Below are 27,130 nucleotides of genomic sequence, written 5' to 3'. Positions count from 1 at the left end.
GTTGTCAGCCAGAAAGTCCCCACAAACTTCCTGCGTCCACTTCCCACAGTGCACAATTACAGGCAAACTCAGCTTTTCACTCCCATGCTGGGATCCAAGCTCAGGCCCTCAGGCTGGTGCGACAAGCGCTCTTATCCACTGTGCCTCTCTCTTGCTCCACTCTCAGGGGAGCTGGGGCTCAAACTCAGATCTGCTGAGGGGATCAGACTGAGCATTCTCCCCAGCCCTGTGTTTGGTTCAATTATTCTATCACACTGCCACTGTTCCCAAAACATTCTCTTGTTAAAAACTGAAGTAAGCTCAAAGGCAGCTCTATCGCTCTGCTGGAATGTGCTCTGAGCTCATAAGGAGGCAAGCCTGGGAAGCCCCTGCAGTGAGAGATGAGCCTGGCTTATCTGGGCTCCCAGCTCACTCTCAGGCCAGGCCGAGTGGTCACTCAGGAAGTCTAGGACTGTGATGAGAAGGTCCGTCTTCTTGGCCAGCTTCCTCAGCTCTGTTTTGACATCAGCTCAGATTCATAGAAAAGCTGCAAGAGGAGTGCTAAGAATCCCCTTCACTGTGCCCCCCCCCCCCCCCCGACATTTCCCAACGCCTTCCCTGATCACATGCACACTGGCCTTCCGGTCTGTCAGCACTCTCTAGATTCTGATTTCACAACCAGGCATGCAGGCTCTGGCCCAGCTGCTTTCTTGGCCTAGTTCTGCAAGAGCCTCTCTGAGCACCTAAGCCAAGCAGGGCTGGTTCCAAGCACCATCACAGGCCAGCCCATTTCTGCCACATGTAGATGCATCTCACATGGTCCCTCTTCCCAGGTCAGGGCCGTAGAGTGTGGCAAGGGTAGCCACACTGCTCTGAGTCATCCAGTCACCATAATGCAGAGTTGGTGCACAGACAGGTGGCCCAGGAGGGACAAAAAGGTGGCTTAGAGACTCAGAAGACAGCAAGGTATGGTGGCTCATGCCTGCAATCCTAACTTGGGAAGCTGAGACAGGATTGTTGTAAGTTCAAGTTCAGACTGGGCTACATTACAACAGCCGCCTAGCAAGATCCTGTCTAAAAAACTAAGAAAAACCAAACCATAATTCAAAAAGTAGGATGGCAAGCCAGTGGGATGGCTCAGCTGGCAAAGGCTCTGGCTGGCCACAGTTGCACCGTCGCGGGGTGAGAGGACGACTTTGTGGAGTCAGTTCTGTCGTTTTTCCCTTTTACATGGGTTCTGGGGATAGAACTCATGTCCTCAGACTTGCAGGCCATCTCACCGGCCCCTGAGCAAGTTTCTGAACAGCTCAGTGCCTCTGTTTCTCCATCTGAAAAGGATGGCTGCACACGATTCCCTTCGTAAGGTAGTGGCAGCATGGAGTGCCGGGGCCTGACAAGAGCACTCGCTCCTGATGGATGAGCTGTTTTGCTTTCTAGTTTCTTTGGAGCAGACGCAGGGTAAACATTAGAAGAGTGAGCACACATCCATGATCACAAGCCGGGCTGGTCTGTTGGGCCAGGGCAAAAATTCGATTCCTGAGGTCCTCATAAGCCAAAGTTCCCGAAGGTTGCGGACGCGTGAGGTGGGGCATGCAAATAACCCGGCGACAAAAGGAGGCCCGGCGGACCGCGAGTGAAAATGAGAAGACGGCAGGGCGGGGAATGTAAATGACTGGGCACGGGGCGGAGCGTCGCATGTAAATAAGGGGCGCCGGACGGCGTAGGAAGCCGGGCGAGGTCCAGCGCGCAGGAAAGCCCCGCGCAGCGCAGCGCGTGGAGCCTGAGCGCACAGGTAGGAATGGGCGGTGGGGAAGGCTCAGGACCAGCCAGAGGTGACCGCGGAACCGAGCAGGGCTGGGACCAGAGTCCGCGGATCCTCGGGTGGGCGTGGGGCTGCCGGGCTCCCCTCCCGGCCAGGGTCTCCTGCGGTCGGGCGCGGGTCGAAAGCAGGTGGACCACCCACCCGCTGGTACCCAGGCAGTCTCCGCGGTCCCCACCGGGACGCTAAGAGGGTCTACTAGAAGCCGAGACTGCCTAGCTCCTCCCAGGTTCCGGTTCAGTAACCCAGGAACCTGAGTATTTATTGTGGCAAATTGGACGTTGTATAAGCCAGCCAGCCAGTCTGAGGTTCAGAGCCTGTCCCTAAACCAGCATTCCTGGTCCCTGCTTTTCCCCAGTCCTCTGGAAGGTGTGGGGCCCACTGTGGCCTTCCCCTTACAGGTGGTTTTTGGGAGTCAAGGGGTATTTGCTGAGACATTTCTCCCATCCTAAAGTCTGATGGAGAAACTGAGGCTTGGGATATATCTGGCCAGATATAAATGAGATTCCACAGTCCTGGCAAGGCCTCTTAGGAATCAGCTAGAGGAGTCATGACCGCAGTGGGGGACACTGAGGAAGAGATGGGAGGTGACCAGTATGCCATCCATTTGTTCTCCAGCTCATCCACTCTCTGTTTGCTGTTTTAGGCTCTGCCCTCTGAGGGAAGAACACATAAGACAAAGTTAGGGTATAATGGGCAAGACACCTCTTCCTGGGGAAATGCAATCCCCGAGCCAGTTTGGGGTGTGGGAGAACACTTGGCAGGTTGAGAATCAGAGGCAAGAGAAGGCATGCTGAGCTGTGGGTACAGCATGGGCAAAGGCTAGAAGGTAGGAAAGCTCACTATGCCACCTAGCTAACTTAGGAGAGCCAGATTATGTGGGAAGGTAATGCTGCCGGAGGTCCTGGGTGCCCTGTTGGAGGGCTTGGGTAAGTCATGGGCCGATTCCTGGGCTTGGCCCTGCTCCTGGATCTTCAGGGCAGGGGTGGGGAAACCTGAGTGAGTTGTCCAAATGACCACACACTGGTAATTGGGCAAGGCTGTGATCATCTGAGGGTTTGCAGTATCGGGCTGTGCTGTGAAGTGCTGGGGTCTTCTACAGTGCCATCCCAGAATGGGGAAGGCTGGGTGGCCAGGGAGGCTGTCCCTGAGGAAGGCACAGTGGCCTGCTGTTACACTTGGGGACAAACGAAGAGAATGCTTGTCCTCATCCACACTGCACCCTACTTTGCTGCCTTTGGGGCCTGGGGCAGGGACCCAGCTGGGGTACACATTCACATTTGGTATACGTAGTAAGAAGCTTGTCATGATCCCCGTGGCCCAGGAGGTCTGCTTGGGAAGTGAGGCTTGGAGGTTGAAAGCCAGAGCTTCTGACCCAGCAAAGGCTTGATTTGTGTCTTGCGTGCTCCAAGCCCAGTCTCTGTTGTGAAGTTCTGAGGACACTCGAGCATTGTGGTGAGGGCAGATGAGGTCATTTATACCCCATTCAGAAGTGCACCTAGGCGCAGCAGGTGCTAAGGATTAAGTGAACAGATCTTTATTGTTACCCGCAAGGATCCATTTGGCGAAGCGAGAATACTGACATCCAGTTATGTGTGCAGGGACTCTGCTGGGGGTCCCGCATCGGAGAGTGACAGAGGTAGGGGCCGGAGGCTCCTTTCCTCTTCACCTGGCACCGCACTGTGCCTGTGTCTGCCGTGACAGGACACTCTTGAGTATTCCTCAGTTGAACCTCTGAGGTCAGTCTGGCTGTGTCTGACTGGATTTCCACTTCTGGGCTGGTATGTCTGCATGAGGCTTGCCTGGGTGGGCACAGACTCACCTGACTCAGTCGGACATCCAGCATGGATCGGGGCATCTTTGGAGTCCAATATTCTGGTTCTCTGAGCCTGAGGCAGGGAGCGGGCGTAGAACTGAAGACGGGGGGGCCCAGCCTCAGATCTAACCTTGCTGCTCCTATCTGTGTGATCTCGGAGAAGTCACTCCACCTCCCATTTGTCAGAGGTGTCTGGGATGAGGATGGTCCTGAAATGGTGTTTCTAAACCATTGCTCATGGGGGAGGGGGGGCAAGGCAGTTGATTGTCTTCTCCCACTTAGGGGGACATCGCTTTACCAAGCTGCCCCTGGCACTTCTTTGCTCTGAGGGACCAGGTGTGCCAGGTGCTGTATCAGGACAGACATGGGGTGTTTGACAAAGCCCTTGTAGTTTAGACTCCCCGAGAGGAACAGACTCTCACACCGGATCCACAGCCCTGCTCCACTGTGCTGAAGAGTTATCGGGGCTCCTCCATGGCACCACGCTTGCAACTGATTGACGGGCGATGCCAACCCCGTTGGGTCATGAGTAGCATCTCCTACACACCATTAGAGATGGCATGTCTAAGCTCCTGGGGCTTCACAGGCACCACCAGTCAGTGACAGGGGTCCTGCAGGAAAAAAAAAAAATGGGAGAAACAAAGGTCAGCAGGAGTCTCTTGGAGTGGTGAGGCAGGGCTTCCTGTGGCCTGTGGGCTACGGGTGCAGTGCAGTCTCTTGAGCATAGCATGTCTTTCTAAGAAGCGCTCATGTCAGGCAGTTCCAGGTGCTGCCACCACTGACTCATGCTGCCTCTGGGGCCCACAGCCTCCCCAGCTGAGGGACTCCTAGTTGTGTGGGCATTGGAAGGGAAGAAGTAGGTCTCATGGGGTTGGTGGGAAGATTGAGGGGGGGGTGCTCTGGGACCGAGAGCCTCCAACCGCCAGAAGTAGTTACCGAAAGAAAGTCATACGTGTTGGCTGTCAACCAAAAGGCCAGGGTCAAAACCCCAAGTGACCCAGCAGTAGAGGCCCCCAGGAAGCTGAGGTCCCGAGGAGAAGGTGACCCAAGTAGGAAAGAGCAGGTACAAAGGCTCTAGGCGCGGAGCAGGCTCCTTGTGTTTTGCCCACAGCAGGGAAGCGGTGGGACTGGATGGGATTGAGGGAGCAGGGAGGGGCAGGAGTAGAAGTCAGGGGAGGTGGGAGGAGCCAGCCACCTGTATTATCTTAGTTTGTTTAAGCCCTGGCAGGCAAGGGTCTGTAAGACATTCAAGTTTTCTGGATACAGTAACTTATTTAGGGTCACACAGCAAGCCTCCCGTCTTTACCACATGCAACTGAGGTCAGTTTTTTACTTGGCTGTGCCCAATAATCTTGTGAACACTGCCAGGCCTCCACCCAATCAGTCTGCAGATTATTGTTAGATGAGCCCCTTCCCCACAGTCCCAGGGAGTGAGGAAGGTGGGGGGGGGGGCAAGTATATAAGTGTGTGTTGGGTTGAGCGCCTATCCCCAAGGAAGAAAACAGGCTGGTGTAGAGACCTGCCCGGGAACACTGTGATACCAGTCACCCACAAGCGTACGTGCTTAACCTCTGTTCAAGCTCCCTGGTGGAGGAGGAGAGTTTATAAGAACAAGATTGTCTTGGTTGGATCCGGGAAACATCGTTTACTGGTCCGTTTTGGAGAACTTGGGCGGCCTGAGGTTTCCTAGGGCAGCCAGAGGGGTGTTCCGCCTTTTCAAATGAGGAAGTGAAACCCAGGGAGGAGAGCCATGGCCATGGCCATGGACTGGATATCCTTCCAGCCAGCAGAGTTACAGTCTCCTGTCCACTTGCCTCTGGAACAGCGCGGTACTACCGCATTGCTCTGGGGATGACCACGGATGACCACTGAGACCAGCTTTCCAGGAACCTCAAGTTCTTGGCCCTGGTTCAGCTCCCTTGGAGGTACTGACCATCCTTCTGCTCCAGCCCAAGGTTCCTCTAGTACGGGCTGTTCAGCTACAATTATTCTAAGTGTTCCTTCTACCTTTGCTGACTTTTGAGTTCAGTCTGGCTTTGGATTTGACTTGGTTGGAGTCCTTTGTAAAGCCCTCTTAGTCGAAGCTGAGGGAGACCGCCACCTCCTTGTATCTGGAGCGTGTCCTGTCTCCATGCTGTCTGCGGCCATAGTTGATGAGAGGCAGCAGCCCCCTTGGAGGTGTTTGTAAGGGTTGCGCTGAGGGAGCCTCTATCTTTCTCTTTAGTGTTTCTTCCTACCTGAAATGTTTTATTGGAGGCTACAGTTGTTTTCAGTCTTTCTTGTTTTCCAGTATACTTCTGGCTAAATAAGTCTGTGCTGTCTGTCTGTCTGTCTGTCTGTCACTGCTGGAGAGGTGCTAATTTCTTCTTGTTTCTGCTGCGGGAACTGTTTGGAAGTGGTGTGTGCTTTTGGAGTGTTTTTGCAATGGGTAGCATTTTCTGTTATCTCTGCCGCTGGATGCTAAATCTGGTCCTTCAGGCTGCTGTGGTAGAATCATGTGGCTTCTGTCTCAATGGTGGAGAATTTGTTGGTCTTTTAAAAAGGATTTTTCTGACCATTTTTTTTTTCTGGACATTCTGATGTGTTTGAAAGGATGTATGTGTATGTGTGCAAATGTACATGTGCATGAAGTCCGGCGTCTTCCTGGATCGCTATCCACCTTGTATGCACAGCTGGTTTATCCCCCAGAGTTTGCTAATGGTGTTTGTCTCACTAGCCAGCTTGACTTGGGGATACCCTATCTCTGCTTTCCTAGTGTTGGGAGTACAGATGGCTTGCTACACCCAGCCATCATCTACATGGGTGCTGGGGATCCAAACTCTTGTCCTCACGGTTGCCCAGCAAACACTGTAACCACCGAGCTACCTCCCCAACCCCAGTGATCAATGTGTTTGATGTTCACCACATACACCTGTGATCTCAGCACTTGGTCGGCTGAGGCAGGAGGATCCTGAATTCAAGGCCAACCTGGAGGATATAGCAAGTGACCCTATATTTTTAAAGTGTATGTTTTCTATTGAGAGTGAAGTCCTGGAAGACACGTCTGTCAGTGTGAGCCCACTAACCACACCAGCTGTTTCCCCTAACTCAGCGCTCTCCTTCAGTGTCTGCTGGTCTCGACCTAGCTTCTGAAGTGGTGTAGTCAGATGCGCATCGAGCAGGCGCAGCAGACTCTGGATGTCACCTTCCCTCTCTCCATGTGAAGCCGCCTGAGCTCTTCCCTGCCACATTTGAAGTGTCCTTCCCCCTGTCAGTCACTCCATGCCTGCCACACTTGCTTTTTCTCTGGTGACTTCATGCCCGTTTGCTGCTAGGGGACTAGCACTCCAGGCTGCTCAGGAACCAGGATTCTGAGCATATTGCTTTCCCGTTCATAGAGTGGGATATGGCCTGCCCTGCCTGTCTGGGGTGGGGGTGTATCTCCATGCATGGTAGAGCACTTGCCTCGAATGTGTACTTATGGGCCTGGACTCAGTCCCTAGCACCATAGGGAAGAAAATGCGATACTGAAGAAATCAGTCATTGCGGACCTATCATACATGCGTTCATCCTCCGGCGCAAAGCTCCTTGGCTGGTATTTCAGACAGCGAGGCCGGCACAGGCGAAGGCCCGATAGTGGGAAAGCACCTGGCCAGGATGAATGTTGTGAGACGGCGTATGACTCCAGCCTGGCCGCCTCCTCTTTCGAGGACATGAGACATGGACCTTGAGGGACTTTCAGTTGAGAATTGGCACAGAACTGGCAAAGCTCAGAGAATGGAAAGGAAAGGGATGGTTAGACAGTGGAAGGTAAACTGAGTAAGGAGTAGGCTTGCCCGTGGTGGTAGAGGTGTGGTGAGGAGGGCAGTGCCGGGGGAGGAGGGTGGGAAGTGAGGGAGACAGTGTAGGTGACCCAGCGAGTGGGACTGCCCACGGCATACTTGTTGACCTGGGTGGCAGGGGAGGGTGTGGACTTAAAAGGACAACTCTTCGGCTCCTCACCTGCCTAGTGAGGGCTCTAGAAGTTCTCTGACACCTTGATGAGCAGGTGAGGAGGCATCTCCAACCCACCTCCCTTCCCGTCACCGTGGCGCCCAGTATTGGGGTATGGTAGTGGTCACAGGGACAGAAAGGGTGGACTCTCCCTGGTGCTAGTTCTAGAATGGTCCTGGGGTCCCCTTCCGCCATTCTTTTCCTCTTGCTGGGGTGTCCCAGCTTCTCAGGTCAGCTCCCACCCACTGAACTAACGATGGTGGCCACATGGGGACCACAGGCTTAATTTAGTTACTTAGGAGTTATTTCATTATTGTTGGACATAGGGCCAGGCACGGGCTAGGCAGTGCTCTGTTCACAGATACAGAGAGCTGACTACTGTTCTCTCCAGGCCCTTAGGTCATCGTAGGGGGCCTGCGGTTCTTGGGCACAGTGGGGTGACTGTGGAGTGTAAGGGACCTGTGTGAATGCTTGAGGAACCTAGCTAACACTAAAGGGTCCTAAGGACCCCACAGGCCAAAGTATTTGTTGATTCCCCAGTAGAATGACGCCAGAGACTCATCTTTTTTCTTCACTCTGCCTGTTTCTATGAGATAACTCTCAGGATGGAGATCAGGCTGGCCTTGAACTCCTGTCTTGGGCTGCCCTCATGGCTGGCTGCAGGGCACCCCCTCATGGCCTTTCTGTCAGCTCCCTGAAAACAAAGCTCTGGCTAGTAGTGCAGCCTGCCCCTCCACAGCAGGTCCTCTGCTGCCTCTTCAGTCCCCCGTCTCCTGAGGACGTGCTCCTGGCTTCTCGTCCTGAGATCCATGTCTGTCCATCATGTCCTCCGCCCGTGCTGTGTGGCATGGAATTGGGGATCTGGTCCTTCCGAGCCTGTCTTCCACGGCGGGAAGGAAGCTTGGGCCTGTGACCCTTCTCCCTGCCGTCATGGTAATGATCACTTTTAAAGTCTCAGGCTTTTCTCAGTCCGTAGAAGTAAGCCTTCCTCCCTTCGCCGTAAACCCTGTCCCAGGCCATGTCAGTATCTTTGCTTCCTCAAACCTGCTCACGAAGGCACGTAAACCTGTTCCTACTTCCCAGAGGAGGAGACTGAATTCTGACCTCAGCCTGCAGGTCTTGGGCGGTCAGGGTGGAGTTGCACTTTGTCCCAGAGCCTTGACCCATATCTTAGGCGCTCTAGGGTCCTTGCCCACGTGGGAGGCCCTCTGTGCCAGGGCTCAGAACAATACAGGGTTGAGACAGCAGGAAAAATGCAGACGAGTGCCCCTTGCCCTCACCACGCCTGTCTGGCACACTGGGTATTTACCTGTGTCCAGTGTCTCCTACTGTGGGTGTGGGGGAGGGGCACAAAGTCCCAGTTACCACTAGACATGTTTTCTATTGAACACTGTGAAAACAATGGCAGAGCCTGAATTTTGGTCCCACCACTTCCGGCTACCTCTCTGCCAGACACCGGACCAAGAGTTCCGCAGTCAGAATTCAAATCCATAGCCCCAGTAGTCACCAGCTGTGCATCCGGAGGCAGGTTCAGCACCTCTCTGGGCCCAGGTTGCTCCATCTCTAAAAAAAGGGCTCATTCACCTGGATTGACAGTCTTCTCAGTTGGTGTCAGAGTTCAGTGGGTCCCCGAGAGGGAGAGAGGGAAGCTGCACCCCGCTGTCGAGAGGTGGGAGGATGGGGGGACATGCAGGGGTGATGGTGCTGGCTTCTGCAGATCTCTGGAAGCAGACAGAATGTAATCAAGGGCTCAGGAGCCAGGCATCCGGTTTCTGGAGCAGTAAGTAATGACCACAGTGGAGTTGACCACAGCTCGCTGGCCACAGCCCAGAGCCCTGCTGTGGGCCAGAGATGGAAAGTTCTAGCAGAGGAGGGGGCCTCATGCGTCACCGTGGAAGCCCTCCGTACCCACTCCAGATGTCCTAACAGGGTGTTGGAAATGCAGCGACAGCCCTAGCTGCTGGGGAGCTGCCATGCAGCACATGACAGAGCTGCCACCAGAGTTCTGGAGGAAAGGGCTGGCCAGGGACGGTCAGCCTGAGTGGAGCTGGGCTTAGGTGTTCTCTTGGCTTCCAGAATTTTCCATAAGATGGGCTTCGGGGATCCTGGTTGGAGTTGCCTGAAGGCCTCCCCAAGGACGCTGTTGGCTCTGTGTGTTTACAGCTGTCAGATAAAGCTTAGCATTTGGTGAATCTGTCCTCATGAGAGTTCCCCTGTGCACAAAGGGAGCCCAGGATTTCCTGTCTCTTCTGGAGGAGGCTCTACTCACTGCGCTGCACAGCCTCCTGGGTTTTAACGTCCACCTCCTCAGCACTCTCAAGCTTTCTCCAAGCCACGAGAACATTCTGCTCCTGGGGCCAGTGGCTCCTTGGACTAGCGTCCACAGTTCATGCTATTCCTGTAGGCTCTTCCGTGGCAGGGTGCCCAAGCACAGCCTCCTCTGCACCAGTCATCAGGTGTCACTGGCCCTGCTCTTTATCCAGCTCCAACGGGGCCTCTTCTCTTCCTTCTTTAGAGTCCTCAGTGGCTCCCTATTGGCCCCAGACAGTCCTGGAGTCCCCGCCCTGGTAGACAGTGCTGCCACCTGGGCCTGCCGTTATTGCCAACCACACCACAACTCACTCCATCCGAGAGTTCAGCTGCAGGCAGGAAGCTCCAGGCCCTCACTGGTGTCTGGTGGGTTAGTCACCTTCCTTACCTCCAGGCCTCCTTGAGAATTTTCAGAATCTGTATACCGGGCTTAGGAATTGTTCTGCACTCACAGGGAGCTTGGGAAGCTGACTCTTGGCTCAGAGATCTGCCTGCTTTTGCCTTCCGATGCTGGGGTTAAAGGTATGTGCCACCACACCCGACCTTTGTGTTAGCAATTCTTGATGGTGAGGGCTTCAGTCTTTCTTTCTGCATCGTCCCTTCCACCCTCGTGGGAGCCCTGGGACCTCTTGCTGGCACCTGCGTGGTGGGCTGCTGCCTGGCCTCACTTTGGCCCCTGACTCCTAGGTCCTGCACACCGCCAGCCACAGGATCATTCCTAAAATCTCACGTTTGCTTAAAACTCTCCGGTATCTTCTCATCTCACTCTGGCGTTTGTTAAAAGAATCAAATAGTGAGACCAGCTGGTGGTCCATGCCTCCAGCCGCTCAAGAGGCGAAGACAAGGATCACAAGTTCAAAGCCTGTCTGGGCTCCAGAATGAACTTCAAAGCCAGACTCGGTCATGTAGTAAGGCCCTGTCTCAAAACACACACACACACACACACACACACACACACACACACACACACACACACACACGGCTGGGCAGTAGCTCAGATGTAGCGTGCTTGCTCAGCCTTGGGTTCAATCCCCTGTACGAAGAAAGAGCAATAAAGGAGTTGAACAGCGATATTTACAGCTGTAGGAGGTGGTACGTAGTGAATGCTTTCAAGTCCTCGTGACCAGAGAGGGTACACAGGAAAGCAGGTGGCATCTATGGGCTTACTGGCTGCTTCTCACTCCAGTGACAGCAGGAGCAGCTGTGCCAGCCCCTCCTGGGCTGAGCCAGCACAGATAGGAGCCCTGACTTGCCCTGCCTCCCTGTCCGAGGTGGGGCTGCTGACGTGGCCACCATTTCTGGGAACCCCAGTGGCTGCTGCCTGGGAGCAATGTGTCCTTGGCCCCCAGCCAGCCCAGCCCAGCCGTCTTGAAGTTGGGAGGAAGCCGCAGGCCTACTTAGACAGGAATCTTGGGTCAGTCACTTCAGAAGGCACCCCAGCCCCTTGACCTTGGCTTCCTCTGCACGTGCAGCTTGTCATGCTGCCATCTGCCCCACATTTGCGCTGTGTTTCAAGAGGCAGCAAGGTGGTCAAGCCCACGGGTTGTGGGTTTCATTCTGGCTCTGGGACCACGGCAGGAGTCCTACCAACTCCTGCTTCAGTGTCCTTGCCTGTGGAATGAGAGGCTAATGGCACCTGCCTCGTAGGGCGTCTGGGACGTAAGCTAGGGGAGTAGTCAGCATCCCATACAGCCATCTGGGCAGAGGCTTGGCCCAAGGTCTGTGTTCGGATTGTTGGATTTGCTCTTGCCTGATTCTCACTGCTCACCCGCTAACACACAGTCACCGAACACACACTATATGTATATATAATATTTATATTATGATATGCCAGGCGGTGTTCTGGGGACCAGGGACAAATGAGTGATGATAGAGATACAAACCAGTCTTCTCATGTCTAGTACTTATGGAGACAGACTCACAGTAGCTCTGGTGACACAGACGTGATTTAAATGACCGGTTCCCTTTCCTTTTCAGGGAGGGGTTGAGAGTCTCACTGTGTTGTGCTGGCTGCTCTTGAACTTAGAATCCCCCTGCCTCTGCCTCCCAGAATGGGATTATGGGCACTCGCTGCCATGCCTGGCCACAGGTTACCCCCCACAGTTCCATTTCTCAAATCAGGAGCATCTTAAGGGGGGGTTCCACATCTTCCTGCTGTCCCAGCTTCTTTGGTAAACTATTTGTATGCTTTGACTATTTTTCTCAAAGAAGTGTCACACTGGCTGGCAGGATCTGTATATTAAAGCTATGAACTCTTTGTTGCTTCCTCTCGTCTTTTTCTTGTTTTCATTTTCCCTCTTGCATGGCTGGGGATGGAACTTAGGGCCCTCTGGAGGCTCTGGCATAGCTTTACCACTGAGCCACATCCTCAGCACCCTTCTCTCTCCAGTCAGGTCTCCCTCTCTCCACCGTCCCTGTGCTGGGGACAGAGACATTTCTGCTTAACCTCCCTCGTCTGGGTGGAGGTTTGTGCCAGGCTGAGGCTGGGGTGATTGCTCGGTGGTAACAGGGCCAGGAGAGCCCTCAACAGGGAGAGGGCCAGACGGGGCTCACAGGAGTGTTTCTGGGCTGTCAATGAGAAGGGAGCTGGTAGCCACTGCTCAGAGGGCCCTGGAGGCTTGTGGGGCCTCAGGAGGGTGAGTAGAGTCTTCCAAGTCATGTCACGAAGGAATTGGAGTTTGTTTGTTTTTTTTTCTGCTTCCTCAAATTTAAACTTTATTTTCAGATAATTGAAGCTTTAATGCAGTTTTAAAAATAACAGAGAAGCAGCGAGGGCCCTTAAAAGCCCTCAGTTCCCCCAGTGTTGATCTTGCACGCATATGCGTACTCGAGTGTGTGTGTGTGGGTGTATGTGTGTGTACCTTGCCTAAAGAGGGTTTGGCTTGCACTTTTTTTAGTGACCCCCTCAAACAAGGACGTGGGCTTCTAGAAAGTGGCTAATAGCAAGGCCTCCACCATGAGAGGCACATTCAAATCCTAGGGCTTCTCCAGCTGTGCAACCTTAGGCAAGTCACTCAACCTCCCTGTTCCTTCATCGGAAAAGGAGGGAACGGATAGTACCTCCTTGATAAGGCTGTTTTGAGTGGGAATTGGGGGGAGGTCGAAGAAAACAGTCTGGAGCAAATAGCTGCTTACGTGAGTGCTGAGGCTGCAGCGGGCAGAGCTTTCCAGGTCCTCCAGGACATCAGGTCATCATAGTGTTCCTCTCCAAGAGATGCACAGGCTCACTTGGGTACCGTCACCTCCCTTGTCCTGTGTCTCGGTCTCTGTTAATAGGAGCCATGAAGACCATTGTTCCTAAGCAGCTGCTGCACCATTGGCCAGTTGTGAAGCCCTTGGCCTTTCCACAGCGAAGCCAGGCTTCAGCCCTTCACACAGGCTGTTCCCATTTGAAGTTGACAAGTGTGAGGGTCAATTTTCTTGGCTGATTTTATTTCATTGTTGGGTTGAGGCTGTAGTCCTACAAGCTGAGGGACATACTTGGAGCTCAGACGCAGATGGACCTGGCTTCTGGCTTTGGATCTGCCTCCTTGAAGGTTCTAGGGCTGTGTAGCCCAGGTTGGGCTTGACGTCATGATCCTCCTGTTTCAGCCTGCCAGCTGCTGGCATCTCGTACTCTCCAGGCTGGGTTTCCTGTGTCTTGCCCTGTCCCCTTATTCTTGGAGCACTCCCTTAAGCTCATCTGTTGTTCACCTTCCTAAAGTTGTCCGTTTCTCTCTGGAGCTCCAGGTCCCTCAGTGTGGAACTGCAGAGTCACATGTAACGACAGGTTACGATGGACTGGTGTGAGAGGGCAGCCGCTAGGGTTGCAATGGAGCTGAAGGAATCTAGTGCCTAGGATCGTAGTAGCTGTCGTGCTGTCACAGCAGGCCCTGTCACACCCTGAGTGCTGCACATGCAAGCTCATGGAGCACAGTGACATTAGGAATTCACACTCGGTGGCAGTGCAGACACGTCTCTGCCTTGAGAGCTCACCGCACCACGGGGACAGTGTCCAGCAGGGTCGTTGATGGCGTGAGCCTTTCTTTGGTGGCTGGAACTGGATGCATGTGTGACTGACTGGGTGTCCACCTTGTGTCTTGCTTCCTGTGTGTGACTCTGCCAGGCCCAGCCTGCCAGGTCTGTGCAGCAGAAGGAGGCAGAACCCAGAAGCTGAAGAACCCTGCTGCGGGGGTCACAGCTGCTCAGGGGCAAAGTGGGCCTGGGACTGCAAATTTAGATATGGCCCTGAGATAGAGACCCAAGCAGGAGGGGACACGGGGGACCAACCCACTGCTGCTTGGAGGAGAATGGCACAGGCACACAGCTTCCCCCTCGCAGCATCCCCTCCCCGCCTCCCTTCCCTTCCTCTTCCTCCCATCCCCCCATTTCCTTTCTTTCCTTCTGCTTTGAGCCTCTCCCTCCACCCCCACCATGCTGGCTGTGGAACCCAGGGCCTGCCATGTGGCCAGGCAAGCGCTAAGCTGCCCAGCCCCTGAGCACCCCCAGATCTTCATGTCATTTCCCTCCCTGGGACCACCCCCACCCCAGCCTGGGTTGCCTTTATCACTGAGCCAGTTGAAGCACTTCCAGACTGTTCCAGCTGCAGTGTGAACCCTGCTGGTTTTATCTGTTCCTTGAAGCTGCCAGCACCCCCTAAGTTGGGACGTCAGTAGATGGGCACTTATCAGATAGGGATGCTCAGGCACTGTGTGCAGCTTGCTCGCGTTCACCGCTGGTTTGGGAGGGAGCCAGGGTTTGAACTTGAGAAAGTCGTGAATGTATGCCACCGCTCGTCTGGGCCAGGTGAACAGTGGTATGGTCTCTGGCTGTGTGTGGAGAGGACACAGAGACATGGGGGAGAGAGGCCATGCCACTAGTGACATGAGCCCCACTGAACCCAGGTCAGCACTCACCCGCCCTTTTCTCCTGCAGGCACCTTTTCATCCCCAATGGGGTGGCTTTGCCCCAAGTTCCTGTCCTGGGTGAGCTGTCTGATTTTGCTGTGGGTGGCTGGCTCTGGTAAGTCACCACCTCTCAATCATGTATCCATCAACCGTTACTGACATGTCAAGGTCCTGAGGTTCATCAATGAACACAACAAAGCCCTTGTGGAGATTGTGTGGTCGCGGGAGGGGACAGCTAATGACAAATGTCCTAAGTTATTTGCATTGACACTAATTCAAAGTGAAAATTGAGGTTGTCCTGGAAATGCGTAGAAAACACTTGGAGTTATATGGCAGAGGTCATCCAAAGATGGTGGGAAAACTCAGAACCGAGTTGCGGGGCTTGAGGGCCGGGGTGGAGAGGGGGGAAACGCAGTTTAAAGCAGGGTGCTCAAGGATGTTCTCTCAAGGGACAGTGGGTCCAACTTGAAGGAAGGCAGGGGACGGCATGACGGTGCCTGCAGGTGTGTCTCTGGTGAGGCCCCCGGCAGGGCCTACCTGGCATGTGTGTGGAGGATGACACACGTGTTACAGGGCCACTGAGTCAGAGGAGCTGGGAGGATCTGAACTGAGGACTTGGCAGTCGAGTGCAGACCGGGGTGGAGTGGAGGGCTGGGAAGAAAAGAGGTTTCTGGATCAACCTAGAAGGTCGCTGTGAGGACACATGGGAATTAACTTCAAGGTTTTTCATCCCTGTGGTCAGGTGTGGCTTACACCTGTCAGCTCAGCACTGGGAAGACTGAGGCAGGAGGATTTTGAGTTTGAGGCCAGCTTGGGCTACATAGTAAGGCTGAGGCCAGCCTGAGGTAACTATAGAGACACTGTAAGAAAAAAAACAAATGGACTCACAAATTCTGCCCCAAGCCCAGACAAGGGCAGACTGTTCTGTGTGATGGGCAAGGCCAGAGCAGCTGTGGGGGAGGCGTGGGGTCAGGAGGTCAGAGTTTTGTTTGCTGTGTGAGCATTTGCTCCATGGCAGGCCACACCTACTGGCATGTACATTGTGGCTCTGTCTGGAACGTGGCCATGCAGGGCCTGGGTCAGAATAGTCAGAGCACCCCATAGTTAGCAAACCCCCACGATCGCTGGCTGTACCGCAGCCCCCTGGTCTCTGAATTATTGGCAGGGAGCTGACAGATAAGTGCCTGTCCCCTCCTCCTGCCCTGCTTCAGTCTCTTCTGTTGACTAAGCCTCTTAGACACCAAAGGACAAGAGCCTGAGCGGTACAGAGCAGGGTCATCCTCTTGCCTCAGTGGGTAAGGGGTAAGGGAAGGAGATGTGGGGAGTGGGCGGCAGCACTACAGGACACCACCTCTTCCTCTGGGCTTTGGGGTGGGTGCTTCTGAGGTAGAGGGGCACGTGTGTGTGTGTGTGTGTGTGTGTGTGTGTGTGTGTGTGTGTGTGAGAGAGAGAGAGAGAGAGAGAGACAGACAGACAGACAGACAGACACACACACACACGCACACGCACACATGCGCACAGGCATGAGTTCTTGGTCCTGTTTGCACTGGCCTCCCTCTTACCTTGGTGGTGGAAGACCCTCGCCGTGATTCCACCACTCAGGCCATCTTGTCTTTGCAGGGGGCATTACGCTCCTGGGTGAGCCCACCTGCTTCTCGGACTACATCCACAATTCCACTTGTGAGTGGCCGCTGGATGGCGCTGTCGACTGCAGATCTCAGCTCCACCTGTTGTACTGGCTGGACTTCGAGTTCTCTGAGTAAGGAGAGTAGGGAGACAGTGCCCAGAGGTCTGTCCAGGCCTTTGCTGCTCTAGGCGGGCACCAGGATATGTTGTGCTGTGTGGCTTGTGGCAACTTATGGGGTGGTGTCTGAGGTGGAGCCGGGTCTGGGATGAGGTATCCTGTGTGATACTACAATGTAGCCAAGCTTGGAGCTTGGTGGTGCAGACCTATAGCCGAGCGACTTGGAAAGCTGAGGTAGGAGGGTCACAAGTTCAAGGCCCACCTGGGCAACTTAGTGAGATCCTGTCGCAAAATTAAACAAGGGAAAGGGCTGAGGATGTAGCTCAGTGGTAGAGTACTTTCTGACGGATGACCCTGAGTTCAGTTGCCCGCACCCTACCTCCACCCCCACCCACAGGGTACAGGACACTGAGGGACTCTGGACCCACTGTCACTGGATCGTGTGGCTGGAATATTTGACTAGACCAGCACTTTTCTAACTTCTTTTGCACCTGAATGTTAGCAAGGGCTGGAGCTAGAGCCTGTCTCAAAAAAAAAAAAAAAAAAAAAATCACAAATGAGGTTGGCAGGATGGCTCAGCTGATAAAGGCACGTGCCTAATGGCTTGCGCTGAATCCCCGGGATCCACATGTTAGGCAGAGAGAACCGTGGGAGTCTGACTGGTGATCCCTGAGCACACTTAGCCCTGGGGCAGGACTTGGTGGAGTTTGTTGTGAGGGTAGATGGCAGGGTGTACAAGCATGGTGTCCAGGCTTGTCCTGAACCATTCCCTAGCACCCAGGTGCCCTGTGAACATTGTGCCTAGGACAAAACCAAGTCCACAGACCTAGTACTCCAAAGACACAGACACAGCCCTAATGCCTACGAGGTGACCCTCCACCCTCCTGTTGCCTTAAGACAAGTGAGCTGTGCTTTTGTCCACTGGCTCAGACCAGACACTGGCAAACTATGGACCTCAGGTCAGTTGGCCACTACTTATTTTTTTGGTTTTGTTTGTTTGATTTTTGAGACAGGATCTCTCTGTGTAGCTCTGGCTATCCTGGAACTCACTATATAGATCAACCTGGGCTCAGACTCACCGAGAGCTGCCTACCTCTGCCTATGCTGGAATTAAAGGCGTATGCTACCACAGCAGGGTAGACTTTATTTTATTTTGTGAATAAAGTTTTATTAGCATGCAACACCTCATTAATTTGCATCTTATCTGTGGCTGCTTTGGGGATGAATCAGCAATTTGTTGTGGTGACAGCAACTACATTGTCTTCAAAAGCCTTCAATTTCCTGTCTGGCCTTTTACAGAAAATGAGTTTTGGCCCCTGGCCCATGAGATGTAGGTGGCCTATTGGCAGAATTATACTGGTGTGTATAGGACAGGAGCCTGTGGGAGGTGTGCTGGGCCTTATCACAGTCCACTGTAAACTGAGGGATGCTGGGACACCTTGAATTTCTTAATGCTCTCAAGCTAAGTCCTGGGACTGAGGTCTATAGCCAGAGCAACACGGGAGGGTTCAGAACGAGGTGGGACAGGGCTGTGGCCAGCAAGATGCTAACCCCAAGTCAGGTGCCAGCCCGGTCCGGCTGCTTAGGTCTTCCTGCCAGGTGGTTGGGAAGCTGGTGACCATGGGAAGTTCCCTAATTCAGCCTGTGTCTGCAGAAACCACACATGCATCCCGGAGAACAGCGCCAGCACCACGTGTGTGTGCCACATGTCCACAGATGAACCAGTCCAGACAGACACCTACAAGCTGGTCCTAAAGACTAAGGGGCGATTGCTGTGGAATGGCTCCTTCAGGCCCAGTAGCAATGGTAAGTAAGGCCTGGCTGGCTGGGCGCCATGTGCAGGGGGGGTGGGGTGCACACTGGCAGGAGGTCAGCTGCTGGTTCGTCAGTATAGCCTTGACTCTGGAAGGTCTGCAGCAATCCTTAGCATGAGCTTGTTCCCACGTACTTTTATTTGTATCACTGAGGACGGAACCCAGGACTTCACAGGTGCTAGGCAAACACTCTGCCGCTGAGCCGTACATCTCCATGCAGGTGTAGTTGAAATAGGAATCCAAAGCAAGAATTTGCTGCTGGGTGACCTGGGTGACGTGACTTACCGGAACCTCAACTTGCAAAAGAGATTGAGTGCCCTCATCTTGTAGATCAGAGAAGGCAGGCAGCCTGCCTTAGGCCACACAGCTTCTTCTCAGTACCAGGGGCAGAATTGAAGAGCATATCTCCCTAAGATCCCAGGGTTTTCTGTCTGTGGTTAGAACTGCTGCCCAGACCACTGGGGGCCCACAAGTTATTAGAATTGACCCATGAATGAGTTTAAAGTCATTTTCACATTGACTTGAACATACACGCGACAGCTGTGGTTTCACGGATGTGGTGACATACGAAGTGACGAAACTAGCTCCTGTAATCTCAGCACTCAGGAGTCAGGAAGGAGGGTCAGGAGTTGGAGGCCAGCCTCCCCTAGGAAAGAAGACGAGATGAAGTTGTTAATCGGGACATTAAAACAAAATAGATCTCGGGGCTGAAGCCCCTCACGCAGACACCCTTTCCCCCCAGTGAAGCCCCTGGCTCCAGACAACCTCACAGTTCACACCAATGTCTCCAATGCATGGCTGCTAACATGGAGCAACCCGTACCCATCGAAGAACACCTTGTACAAGGAGCTCATCTACATGGTCAACATCTCCAGAGTGGACAACCCCGAGGAAGTAAGTGGGTGCCATGGGTCCCTGCTGTTGCCTAGGGATGGGGCTGGGAAGGAAGGCGGCTCCTTCTTTGGAGTGGGGAGCTTGGGAGGTGCTATAGGGTAGGGCAGTGGACTAGAGAGCTCACTCCTTGCCAGGCTCTGCCCCAGGCTCGTCTTTCCCCTTCCTGGTCCTCCATTTTCAGTGTGCCGCTGTGTTGGCCAGTTTTCTATATCACTAAGATAAAGTACTGAGATAATCAACTTTACGAGGCAAGGTTTATTTAAGTGCATGATTTCCTAGAGATCAGTCTGTGGTCACGTGGCCCCATCACTCCGGGCTAGTGTTGAAGCAAGCACTATGGCCAGCGTGGAGCAAAGCCACTCCCCTCACGGTGGCCAGGAGGCGGAGGCACACACAAGCCTGCACCCATTGCCCCAATGTCTCCTAAGAACATGCCCTGTGACCCACCTTCCTCACACTAGATGATACCATCTCACAGTAGCTCCACTCTAGGGACCAAGCCTCTACCACGTGGACCCTAGGGAACATTCTGGATCCAGACTGTAGTGTCAGGAAGAGGACGGACCTATCCCTACCCTTTTAACTCTATTAGTGAAGGGCTTTGAGCCACACCTGCTTCCCAGAAGGGGACAAATGAGATTATTGGTGGCAGAGTGGTCACTTCAGGCTGGGCGTACTCCTGGTCACTTTTGCACACTTTTGTGTGTCATTCATGGTGACCTGTCTTCTGTGCATGGGTGGCATCACAGCTCCTTGCCGAACACACATTAATGTCTAAAAGTAGAGTTGAGCTGGGTGTGGTGGCACATGGCTCTAACCACGGCTCTCAGGAGACTGAGGAGGGGGTGGGAAGTTCTAGACTAGCCTGGGCTACATAGACAACAACAAACAAATAATCCAAAACATTTCCTACACAAGAAGGTGTCCTCAGGTAGACAGAGGCAGGTGTCTGCAGGGGCTGCCTAGGTCCCTGCTGTAGAAGCAGGTGGGGGTCATTGCCTGCCACCCCTCCTACCTCTCCTTCCTAGCATTCCCAGCGGTGGGATGACCTCCAGAAACCAAGGCGTGACCCTGCCGAGGTCACTTACTCAAGGTCATACGGTTTAGCCTTAGTTTACAGTGTGTTCAAACTCAGTTTAATCCATTTGTCCGGATAATGGTTGATATCACGGCTAATCCTGGGAGGAGCCAGGGGAGGGCTGGCACCCCCTGTTTCATTCTGCGGTGGCAGGGATGTGGGAATGATCACATGCCCAGCTTGGAGGGGTCATTCAGGACAGCAGCCAGGCTGGGAGCCAGCACGCATCCCTGCCAGCTGTCCGCTCACACGTCCTTCTCTACTGACAGTTCATAATCCATAATGTGACCTACATGGAACCCAGGCTGCTCCTCCCAACCATGACCCTGAAGTCGGGGGTGCACTACAGGGCGCGGGTGAGGGTCTTGGCCCAGAGCTTCAGTGGCACGTGGAGTGAATGGAGCCCTAGCATCATGATATACAACCGTAAGTATCAGCGCCCTGGGCTGTGAGGGTCTCTATAACCATGTGTGCTCCCTAGTCATGAATTCCCTCTTCCTGACCCTCAGGCTTTTCAGTCCTGGAATGCCTCTAACCGTACAAACCCCCTGTTTGTACGGATGTGGTATAGTGGTCAGGGGCTGAGGAAGCAAATAGGCCCACGATTCCATGGTGGTCACTGTTCAGTCCATTGTGAAACAGGGTCAGTCTGAGTCCTCGTATCCAACACAGGGTAGCTGCGCAGTCAGGGCTGGGGAAGGTGAGGAGGTTGGCACAGTGGTACTGCTGAGGGGGCGGGAGAGCTTGTACAGAGTGGGCACAGTAGATGGCACACGTTTCTCCAGCCACCATTGACACCCTGTTACTGAAGGAGCTTGAGGCTCCAGCAGTGCAGCAGGCAACACCGGAATCTCAGAGCAGCGGAGCTGACGTGCCTCACAAACAGAAACGCGGGGTTCAGGCGATGGTTCTGTGCCACGCGAGTGAGAGGACCTGAGTCCCCAGAACCCGTGTAAAAGCCTGGCGCAGTAACACGTGTGTGCGTGTGATCCTGATGGAGACAGCAGACCTCGGGAGCTGGTGACCAGCGAGCCTGTGTAGACGGTGGTGAAAACAGACCCATCTCCAACAATGTGAAAGGCCAGGACTGACAAACATGTGCCGTGGCTCATACACTCCTGCACTCAGACCCTAACACACACATCCTAAACAAAAGATTAAAAACTGATGAAAAACCAAAAATGTAAGCAAAGAAACCAGGGAGAGCCAGATGATGGCATGTGCCAGGAGGGGAGGGAGGGAGGCAGAGTGGAGGGTGGAGGAGATGGTGGGAGACAGTGCCAGAGACATCTTCTCAGAGTCAGTGAACAAGAGACGCCTGTGCTCACGGTGAATGTGTGACCTTTTAAATCCTGTGGCCTTCACAGCCTGTGAGAAAAGGATGTTTCTAAGCCCACTGAGCAGATAAGAACCCCCAAGGGAATAACCAACTTGCCCACCCCCGGGCTGCTCAGCGAGGACTTGATAGAGACAGGTTTTGAATTCAGACCCTCCCACATGTCAGTGAACTTGACCTCTGAGCTTTGGGAAGACAAGAGCAACAGCTTCCAGCTGTTGTGATCTGGACTTGGATGGGGGACAGTGAGGACATGGGTGTGTAAGAGGGAGAGTGGAGGGGACAGGTGGGAGGGCTGTCTGCAGCCAGGTAACCGAGGGTCCCAGGGGAACCCCAAGTGAGTGGAGGCAGACTGCACATGGCCCCGGGCGGGCTTCAGGCTCATGGCTGTCCTTCCCCTTGCAGACTTCCCCCTGCCCCTGGAGCAGCGCCTCCCACTGGGGGTTGGCATCTCCTGCGCCTGCATCCTGCTTTTCTGCCTGTTGTGCTATGTCAGCATCATCAAGTGAGTTTCTGCTTTGGCTGGTGCCTCAAGTTGGCCCTTCCAGTGTGCCAGGTGTGGGTACCCTGCTTATCTGTCTTGGCTGCCATAATACGTCACGGAATGACCACTGTGCTGCCAGACACAAGGATGGCAGGGTCCCCGGTCCGAAATCTGCCTCTCAGGGCAGGTCAGCCAGTGGCTGGGCGTTTTTCACAGTGACTGTGCTCTGGTGGAGAGAGCTGGGGGGGGGGGGGGGTGTTAGTGATGGTGGGTGCTCTGGAGGGAAGGAACTGGCTGGGGCTGGGGAGGGAATCTTTCTTTGACATAAAGGAAATGGAGCTGTCTCTGGTCCCTCTCAGTACTCACGGTATGGTCCCGGCATTGGGCCTGTGGTGGGAGCAGAGGAATTTGAGCAGATGGTGTGAATGCAGTAGGATGTGAGTGAGGCCTAGTGATAGTGCTTGCTGGTCGGTGGCTGGCGAGCTGCCCAGAACCTCAGCTCTTCTGTAGGCTCAGAGTGACTTTGAGACCAAAACCTCCAGGGGAGCCTGGGCAGGGCTGGTAGATGGGGAAGATCTATTTCTGGTGAGTTCTACCTTGGAATCTTAGGCCTGGGGCCATGTTCTTTGTGAAATGAGATTAGAAGTAACTGAGGATTGGTACCAGGGAGCTGCCCACACTTGGCTGAGTCTTCGGGGAATGCCAGGTCCTCTCTGTGACTTGCCTTTCATGCCCAAGTCACCCTGAACTAGGCACTGCTGCTCTGAGCCTCAGTTTCTCTCTACCTTGTTGCCCTTCCCTTCCTCCCACCCCATGACCCTGCACTATTGTTGGAGGCTTTTGCTCTTTGGGGGGGGGGGCTGCCACCCAGCTCCCAAATAAATCACACATAGAGGCTTATACTTAATTATGAATGCCTGGCCTTAGCTTGACTTAGTATCTTGCCAGCTTTCCTTAAATTATCCTGACTAATTTTGCCTCTGGGCTTTTCCTTTTCTATTCCTGTATACCTTTGTTTCTTACTCCGTGGCTTGCTGTGTAGCTGGGTGGCTGGTCCCTGGAGTCCTCCTCCTTCTCTGGCTACTTCTAGCCATCCTTTTCCACATTTTTCCCTCTATATATTCTCTCTGCCTGCCAGCCCAACCTATCCTTTCTCCTGCCTTGCTATTGGCCAGTTCTTTATTAGCCCATCAGGTGTTTTAGACAGACACAGTAACACAGTTTCACAGAGTTAAACAAATGCAGCAGAAACAAAAGTATCACACCTTACAATAATAGTCTGCTGCACTGCACCCAGTGGCCAGCACCTCTCAGAGGCACATGACATGTTCTTGGTCATGTCCCCATCCTGAAAGTTCTGTCCCTTGACCTTTCCTGGGTTATTCCTGATACTCCCAGCCCGGCTTCTCTCTCCCACTTTCCTCTCTACACCTCTACACTGTTATGTTTTTATTTTTTAAATGTTTTGGAACCCAGGGCCTCACACATCCCACTCTATTCCTGATCTCCACCCTGGCCTTCTACTTAGTTTTGGCCTCAAGACAAGGTCTTGAGAAGTTGTCCAGGCTGGCCTCGAACTCACTTCAGCCCAAGAAGGCCTTGAACTCTTGACTCTTCCTGCCCAGACTCCTCTTCAGTGGCTGGGACGATACCCAGTCACCATGCCTGGCTGTGGTCTTTGCTCGTGGTGAACGAGTACCACGTGACCATGTCTGCGTATGCTTCTTGTTTCTCTTCAAGGCGACCCACAGGGGCTTTGCCTGGCTCTTTGTCTACCTTGATCCCCGTGGCCCTGGCCTGGCCCAGTGATGGATGCATAGTAGGTGCTCAGCAAATACTGTGGGAAGATGGTGGAGAGAGAGCCACTGGAGCCAGGCAGTCCAGGAAGAGAGGGAGAGCCTGCTTCTCCATGGCTCCTGGCCTCTCGGGCCTGTTAAAGCCAGCATGGCAAATGCTCCTGCTGCTCCCAATAAGCGACTGTTGGGGGAGTAGGATCCTTGCTGTGTAGCCTGAGTCTTGGCTTCCTCAGAGACTGCCATAGTGTGAGCCTGCAGCTCTGCCAGCACCACACTCGCCCTGGGCCCCTCTCCCCATCTAGAAGGGCCACGGCGGTAGAAGAAATCACCCTCAGCAGGTTAGGACCGAGATTGTCGTTCCGTATCCGAAATGGAGTCTGTGTGGCCTCCGTGGCCTGGGAGGAGTGCTTGCCAGGATGCTTGCAAGAGCACCTTGGCCACTGTTCATTCAGAGACCGACCCACTTCCTTTCCACCCTCAGGATTAAGAAAGCGTGGTGGGACCAGATTCCCACCCCAGCATGCAGTCCCCTGGTGGCCATCATCATTCAGGACTCACAGGTAGGAGGATGCGAGTGTTCCGTAGTGTGACTCCCAGCCACGGGTAGGGTGGGGGCAAGGAGCAAACCACTGGGACTCCAGAGCCAAGGAGGGTAGTGCTTGGGTGCTGAGACACCACACAGTGGACAGACAGTTGTGAAGCTTTGTCCATGTGGGCCCAATATTATTTCTGCTATGTTGTGCTGGTCACAGCGAGTACTATGGCCAGGTCAGAGTCAAGGATGGGACAGGGGAGCCAGAGTGTCCGAAACCATTTGCTATCCCCAATGCACTTTCATTCATTGGGGTGGGGGAGTGGGGGGGGCGTGGGGGACGTGTGGGGGGTGTTAAAGCTCCCAGAGCTCTGTGGGGCCTGTGTGGACCTCAACTGTCCAGGTACAGTTGCTGTCCATGAAGACATCAAGCCTTCTTAGCTGGGTTGGGCTGGCAGACATCATCCCATTATCTCATTGACCATCTGTTCTAGGTGCCCTTGTGGGAAAAGCAGGCCCGAAGCCGCGAGTCAACCAAGTGCCCGTATGTATCTGAACTTGAACTTGGGTTGTAGCTTTTGTGGATTTGGGAAGTGTGGTGGTTACTTGGCTGACAGCGGGGTCATTCTTCCTCTCTGCCCTCCACACAGCTGCCTTCTTTCTAAGGGTGGCAGGAGGTAACTGTGGGTGACTGAGTCCCCATTCTGCAGTGAAAACAGACTGGGTGTTGATTATAAAGTCAGAAGTCGTGTCTATAACACCCCCATATCAATACAGGGTGATCCCATGCAGGTTTTATTCCCTGAGTAGGAGTTTTTCGAGGGTGGCGAAACTGAACCCTGAGTTTTATTTCTGCAGACGCTGGAAGACTTGTCTGACCAAGCTGCTGCCCTGCTTGCTGGAGCATGGCGTGAAGAGGGAGGCAGAGTCCCCGAAGGCTGCCAAAACTGGGCCTCTCCAGAGTCCTGAGAAGGCAGCCTGGCGTCCTGTGGAGGTCAGCAGGACCGTCCTCTGGCCAGAGAATGTCAATGTCAGTGTGATACGCTGTATGGGGCTGTTTGAGGCCCCGGTAGAGACCGAGGAGGAAGAAGAGGAGATGGTCAAGGGGGACTTGAGCATGTTACCTGAGAACAGCACAGGTGGATTCCAGGAGGGTCAGGCAGACATCATGGCCCGGCTCACGGAGAACCTGTTTTCAGACTTGCTGGAGGCTGAGGATGGGGTCATTGGCCAGTCGAGCCTGGCGGAGTCATGCTCCCGTCTGCCTTCAGAAAGTGGGCAAGCTTCTGTGGCCTGCGACTGCTTCCCCATGGAGTCCCAGGAGGCCACATGCCAGGCCACGGGGCAGTCTTCACACCTGGGCCCTCCTTCAGGCAGCCCAACCCACAGTGCAGCTGACCCGACCTGCACACAGGTGCCACTTGTTGTCACAGACAATCCTGCCTACCGTAGTTTTAGTGACTTCTGTAGCCAGTCCCCGCATCCTGGAGAGCTGGCCTCCGAACAGCAGCAGGCTGGCCACCTGGAAGAAGGGGACCCTCCACGCCCAGCTGACCCCCGTTCTTCAAGCCCACCTATGCACCAAGGGGACAGCTGGGAACAGATCCTTCACCTGAGTGTCCTGCAGCACGGGGCAGCTAGCCCTGCCCCAGCCCCTAGTAGTGGCTACCGGGAGTTTGTGCAGGCAGTGAAGCAGGGTGCCTCCCAGGACTCCCAGACACCTTGCTTCGGGCCCAATGGCGATGCCGGTTACAAGGCCTTCTCCAGCCTGCTCAGCAGCAGTGAGGTCTGTGCAGACACAGCAGGACCAGGGACTGACAGTGGGCACGGAGGCTACACGCCGTTCCAGAACCCTGTTCCTCACCAGTCCCCTAACTCCATGCCCTTATTCACCTTCGGACTGGATGTGGAGTTGCCATCCAGCCCTCTGAACTCAGTCCCACCCAGCAGCACCCCAGAATGCCTTGGTCTGGAGCTGGGACTCAAAGGAGGTGACAGGCTGAAGGCCCCTCCTCCTGCGGATCAAGTGCCCAAGCCCTTTGGGGATGACTTAGGCCTTGGCATTGTCTACTCGTCCCTCACCTGCCACCTCTGTGGCCACCTCAAGCAGCACCACAGCCAGGAGGAAGGTGGCCAGATCCACGTGGTTGCTAGCCCCTGCTGTGGATGCTGCTGCGGGGACAGGTCACCATCCCCAGGGAGCCTCTCAGGGGCTTTAGAACCCTGTCCTGGGGAGATGCCACCAGACGCCAGCCTCACCTCAGCACCCAGGACACCTTCCAACTCGTCAGTGGAGGGCAAGCCCCCTGGTCATGCTCCTTTGTCCAGCCAGAGCACCGAGGTGTCTGCGGGCACCCTGGGCATGGCAGTTTCTTAGGTGAGTGAGGTGGTGGTATTGCTGAGGTCTACACTGAGGCCAGGGTTCATCCAAGCCAGGGATGTGCCTTCCGGGAGACAGCCCAGCTGGCAGGCTTCCCAGGAATCCAGAGAATGGTGAATTGAAGATGTGAACTTAGCCTGACCCTGGGGCTCAGAGCCTGGCTGCCTCCCCACCACTGGCCAGGGCTCCCCTCTCACAAGGGACGCGAGGGCTCGGTGTGCTGTGTCTCACAACAGTACTGAGGGTCCTAAGCCCTCTGCTCTCCCAGTTGCTGCTCTACCTGCTCCGCC

General features: G+C 54.3%; 1 protein-coding gene across 1 annotated transcript; it reads left to right on the top strand.

The window, feature by feature from the left end:
* The first annotated feature begins 1,693 nt into the window (after positions 1-1,693).
* Il4r (interleukin 4 receptor) lies at positions 1,694-27,130 on the top strand. The gene is made up of 10 exons (XM_059251148.1): positions 1,694-1,771; positions 14,811-14,897; positions 16,403-16,541; positions 18,181-18,332; positions 19,083-19,234; positions 20,582-20,738; positions 22,054-22,153; positions 24,410-24,488; positions 24,955-25,004; positions 25,319-27,130. Exons 2-10 carry the CDS (start codon positions 14,828-14,830, stop codon positions 26,835-26,837), a joined length of 2,418 nt encoding a protein of 805 aa, XP_059107131.1. The 5' UTR covers positions 1,694-1,771; positions 14,811-14,827; the 3' UTR covers positions 26,838-27,130.

The sequence above is a fragment of the Peromyscus eremicus genome, chromosome 1 (assembly GCF_949786415.1).
Source record: "Peromyscus eremicus chromosome 1, PerEre_H2_v1, whole genome shotgun sequence".
In the NCBI taxonomy this organism is placed as follows: Eukaryota; Metazoa; Chordata; class Mammalia; order Rodentia; family Cricetidae; genus Peromyscus; species Peromyscus eremicus.
The sequence above is the reverse complement of the archived record's forward strand: the minus strand, read 5'-3'. Positions and strand labels throughout refer to the sequence as shown.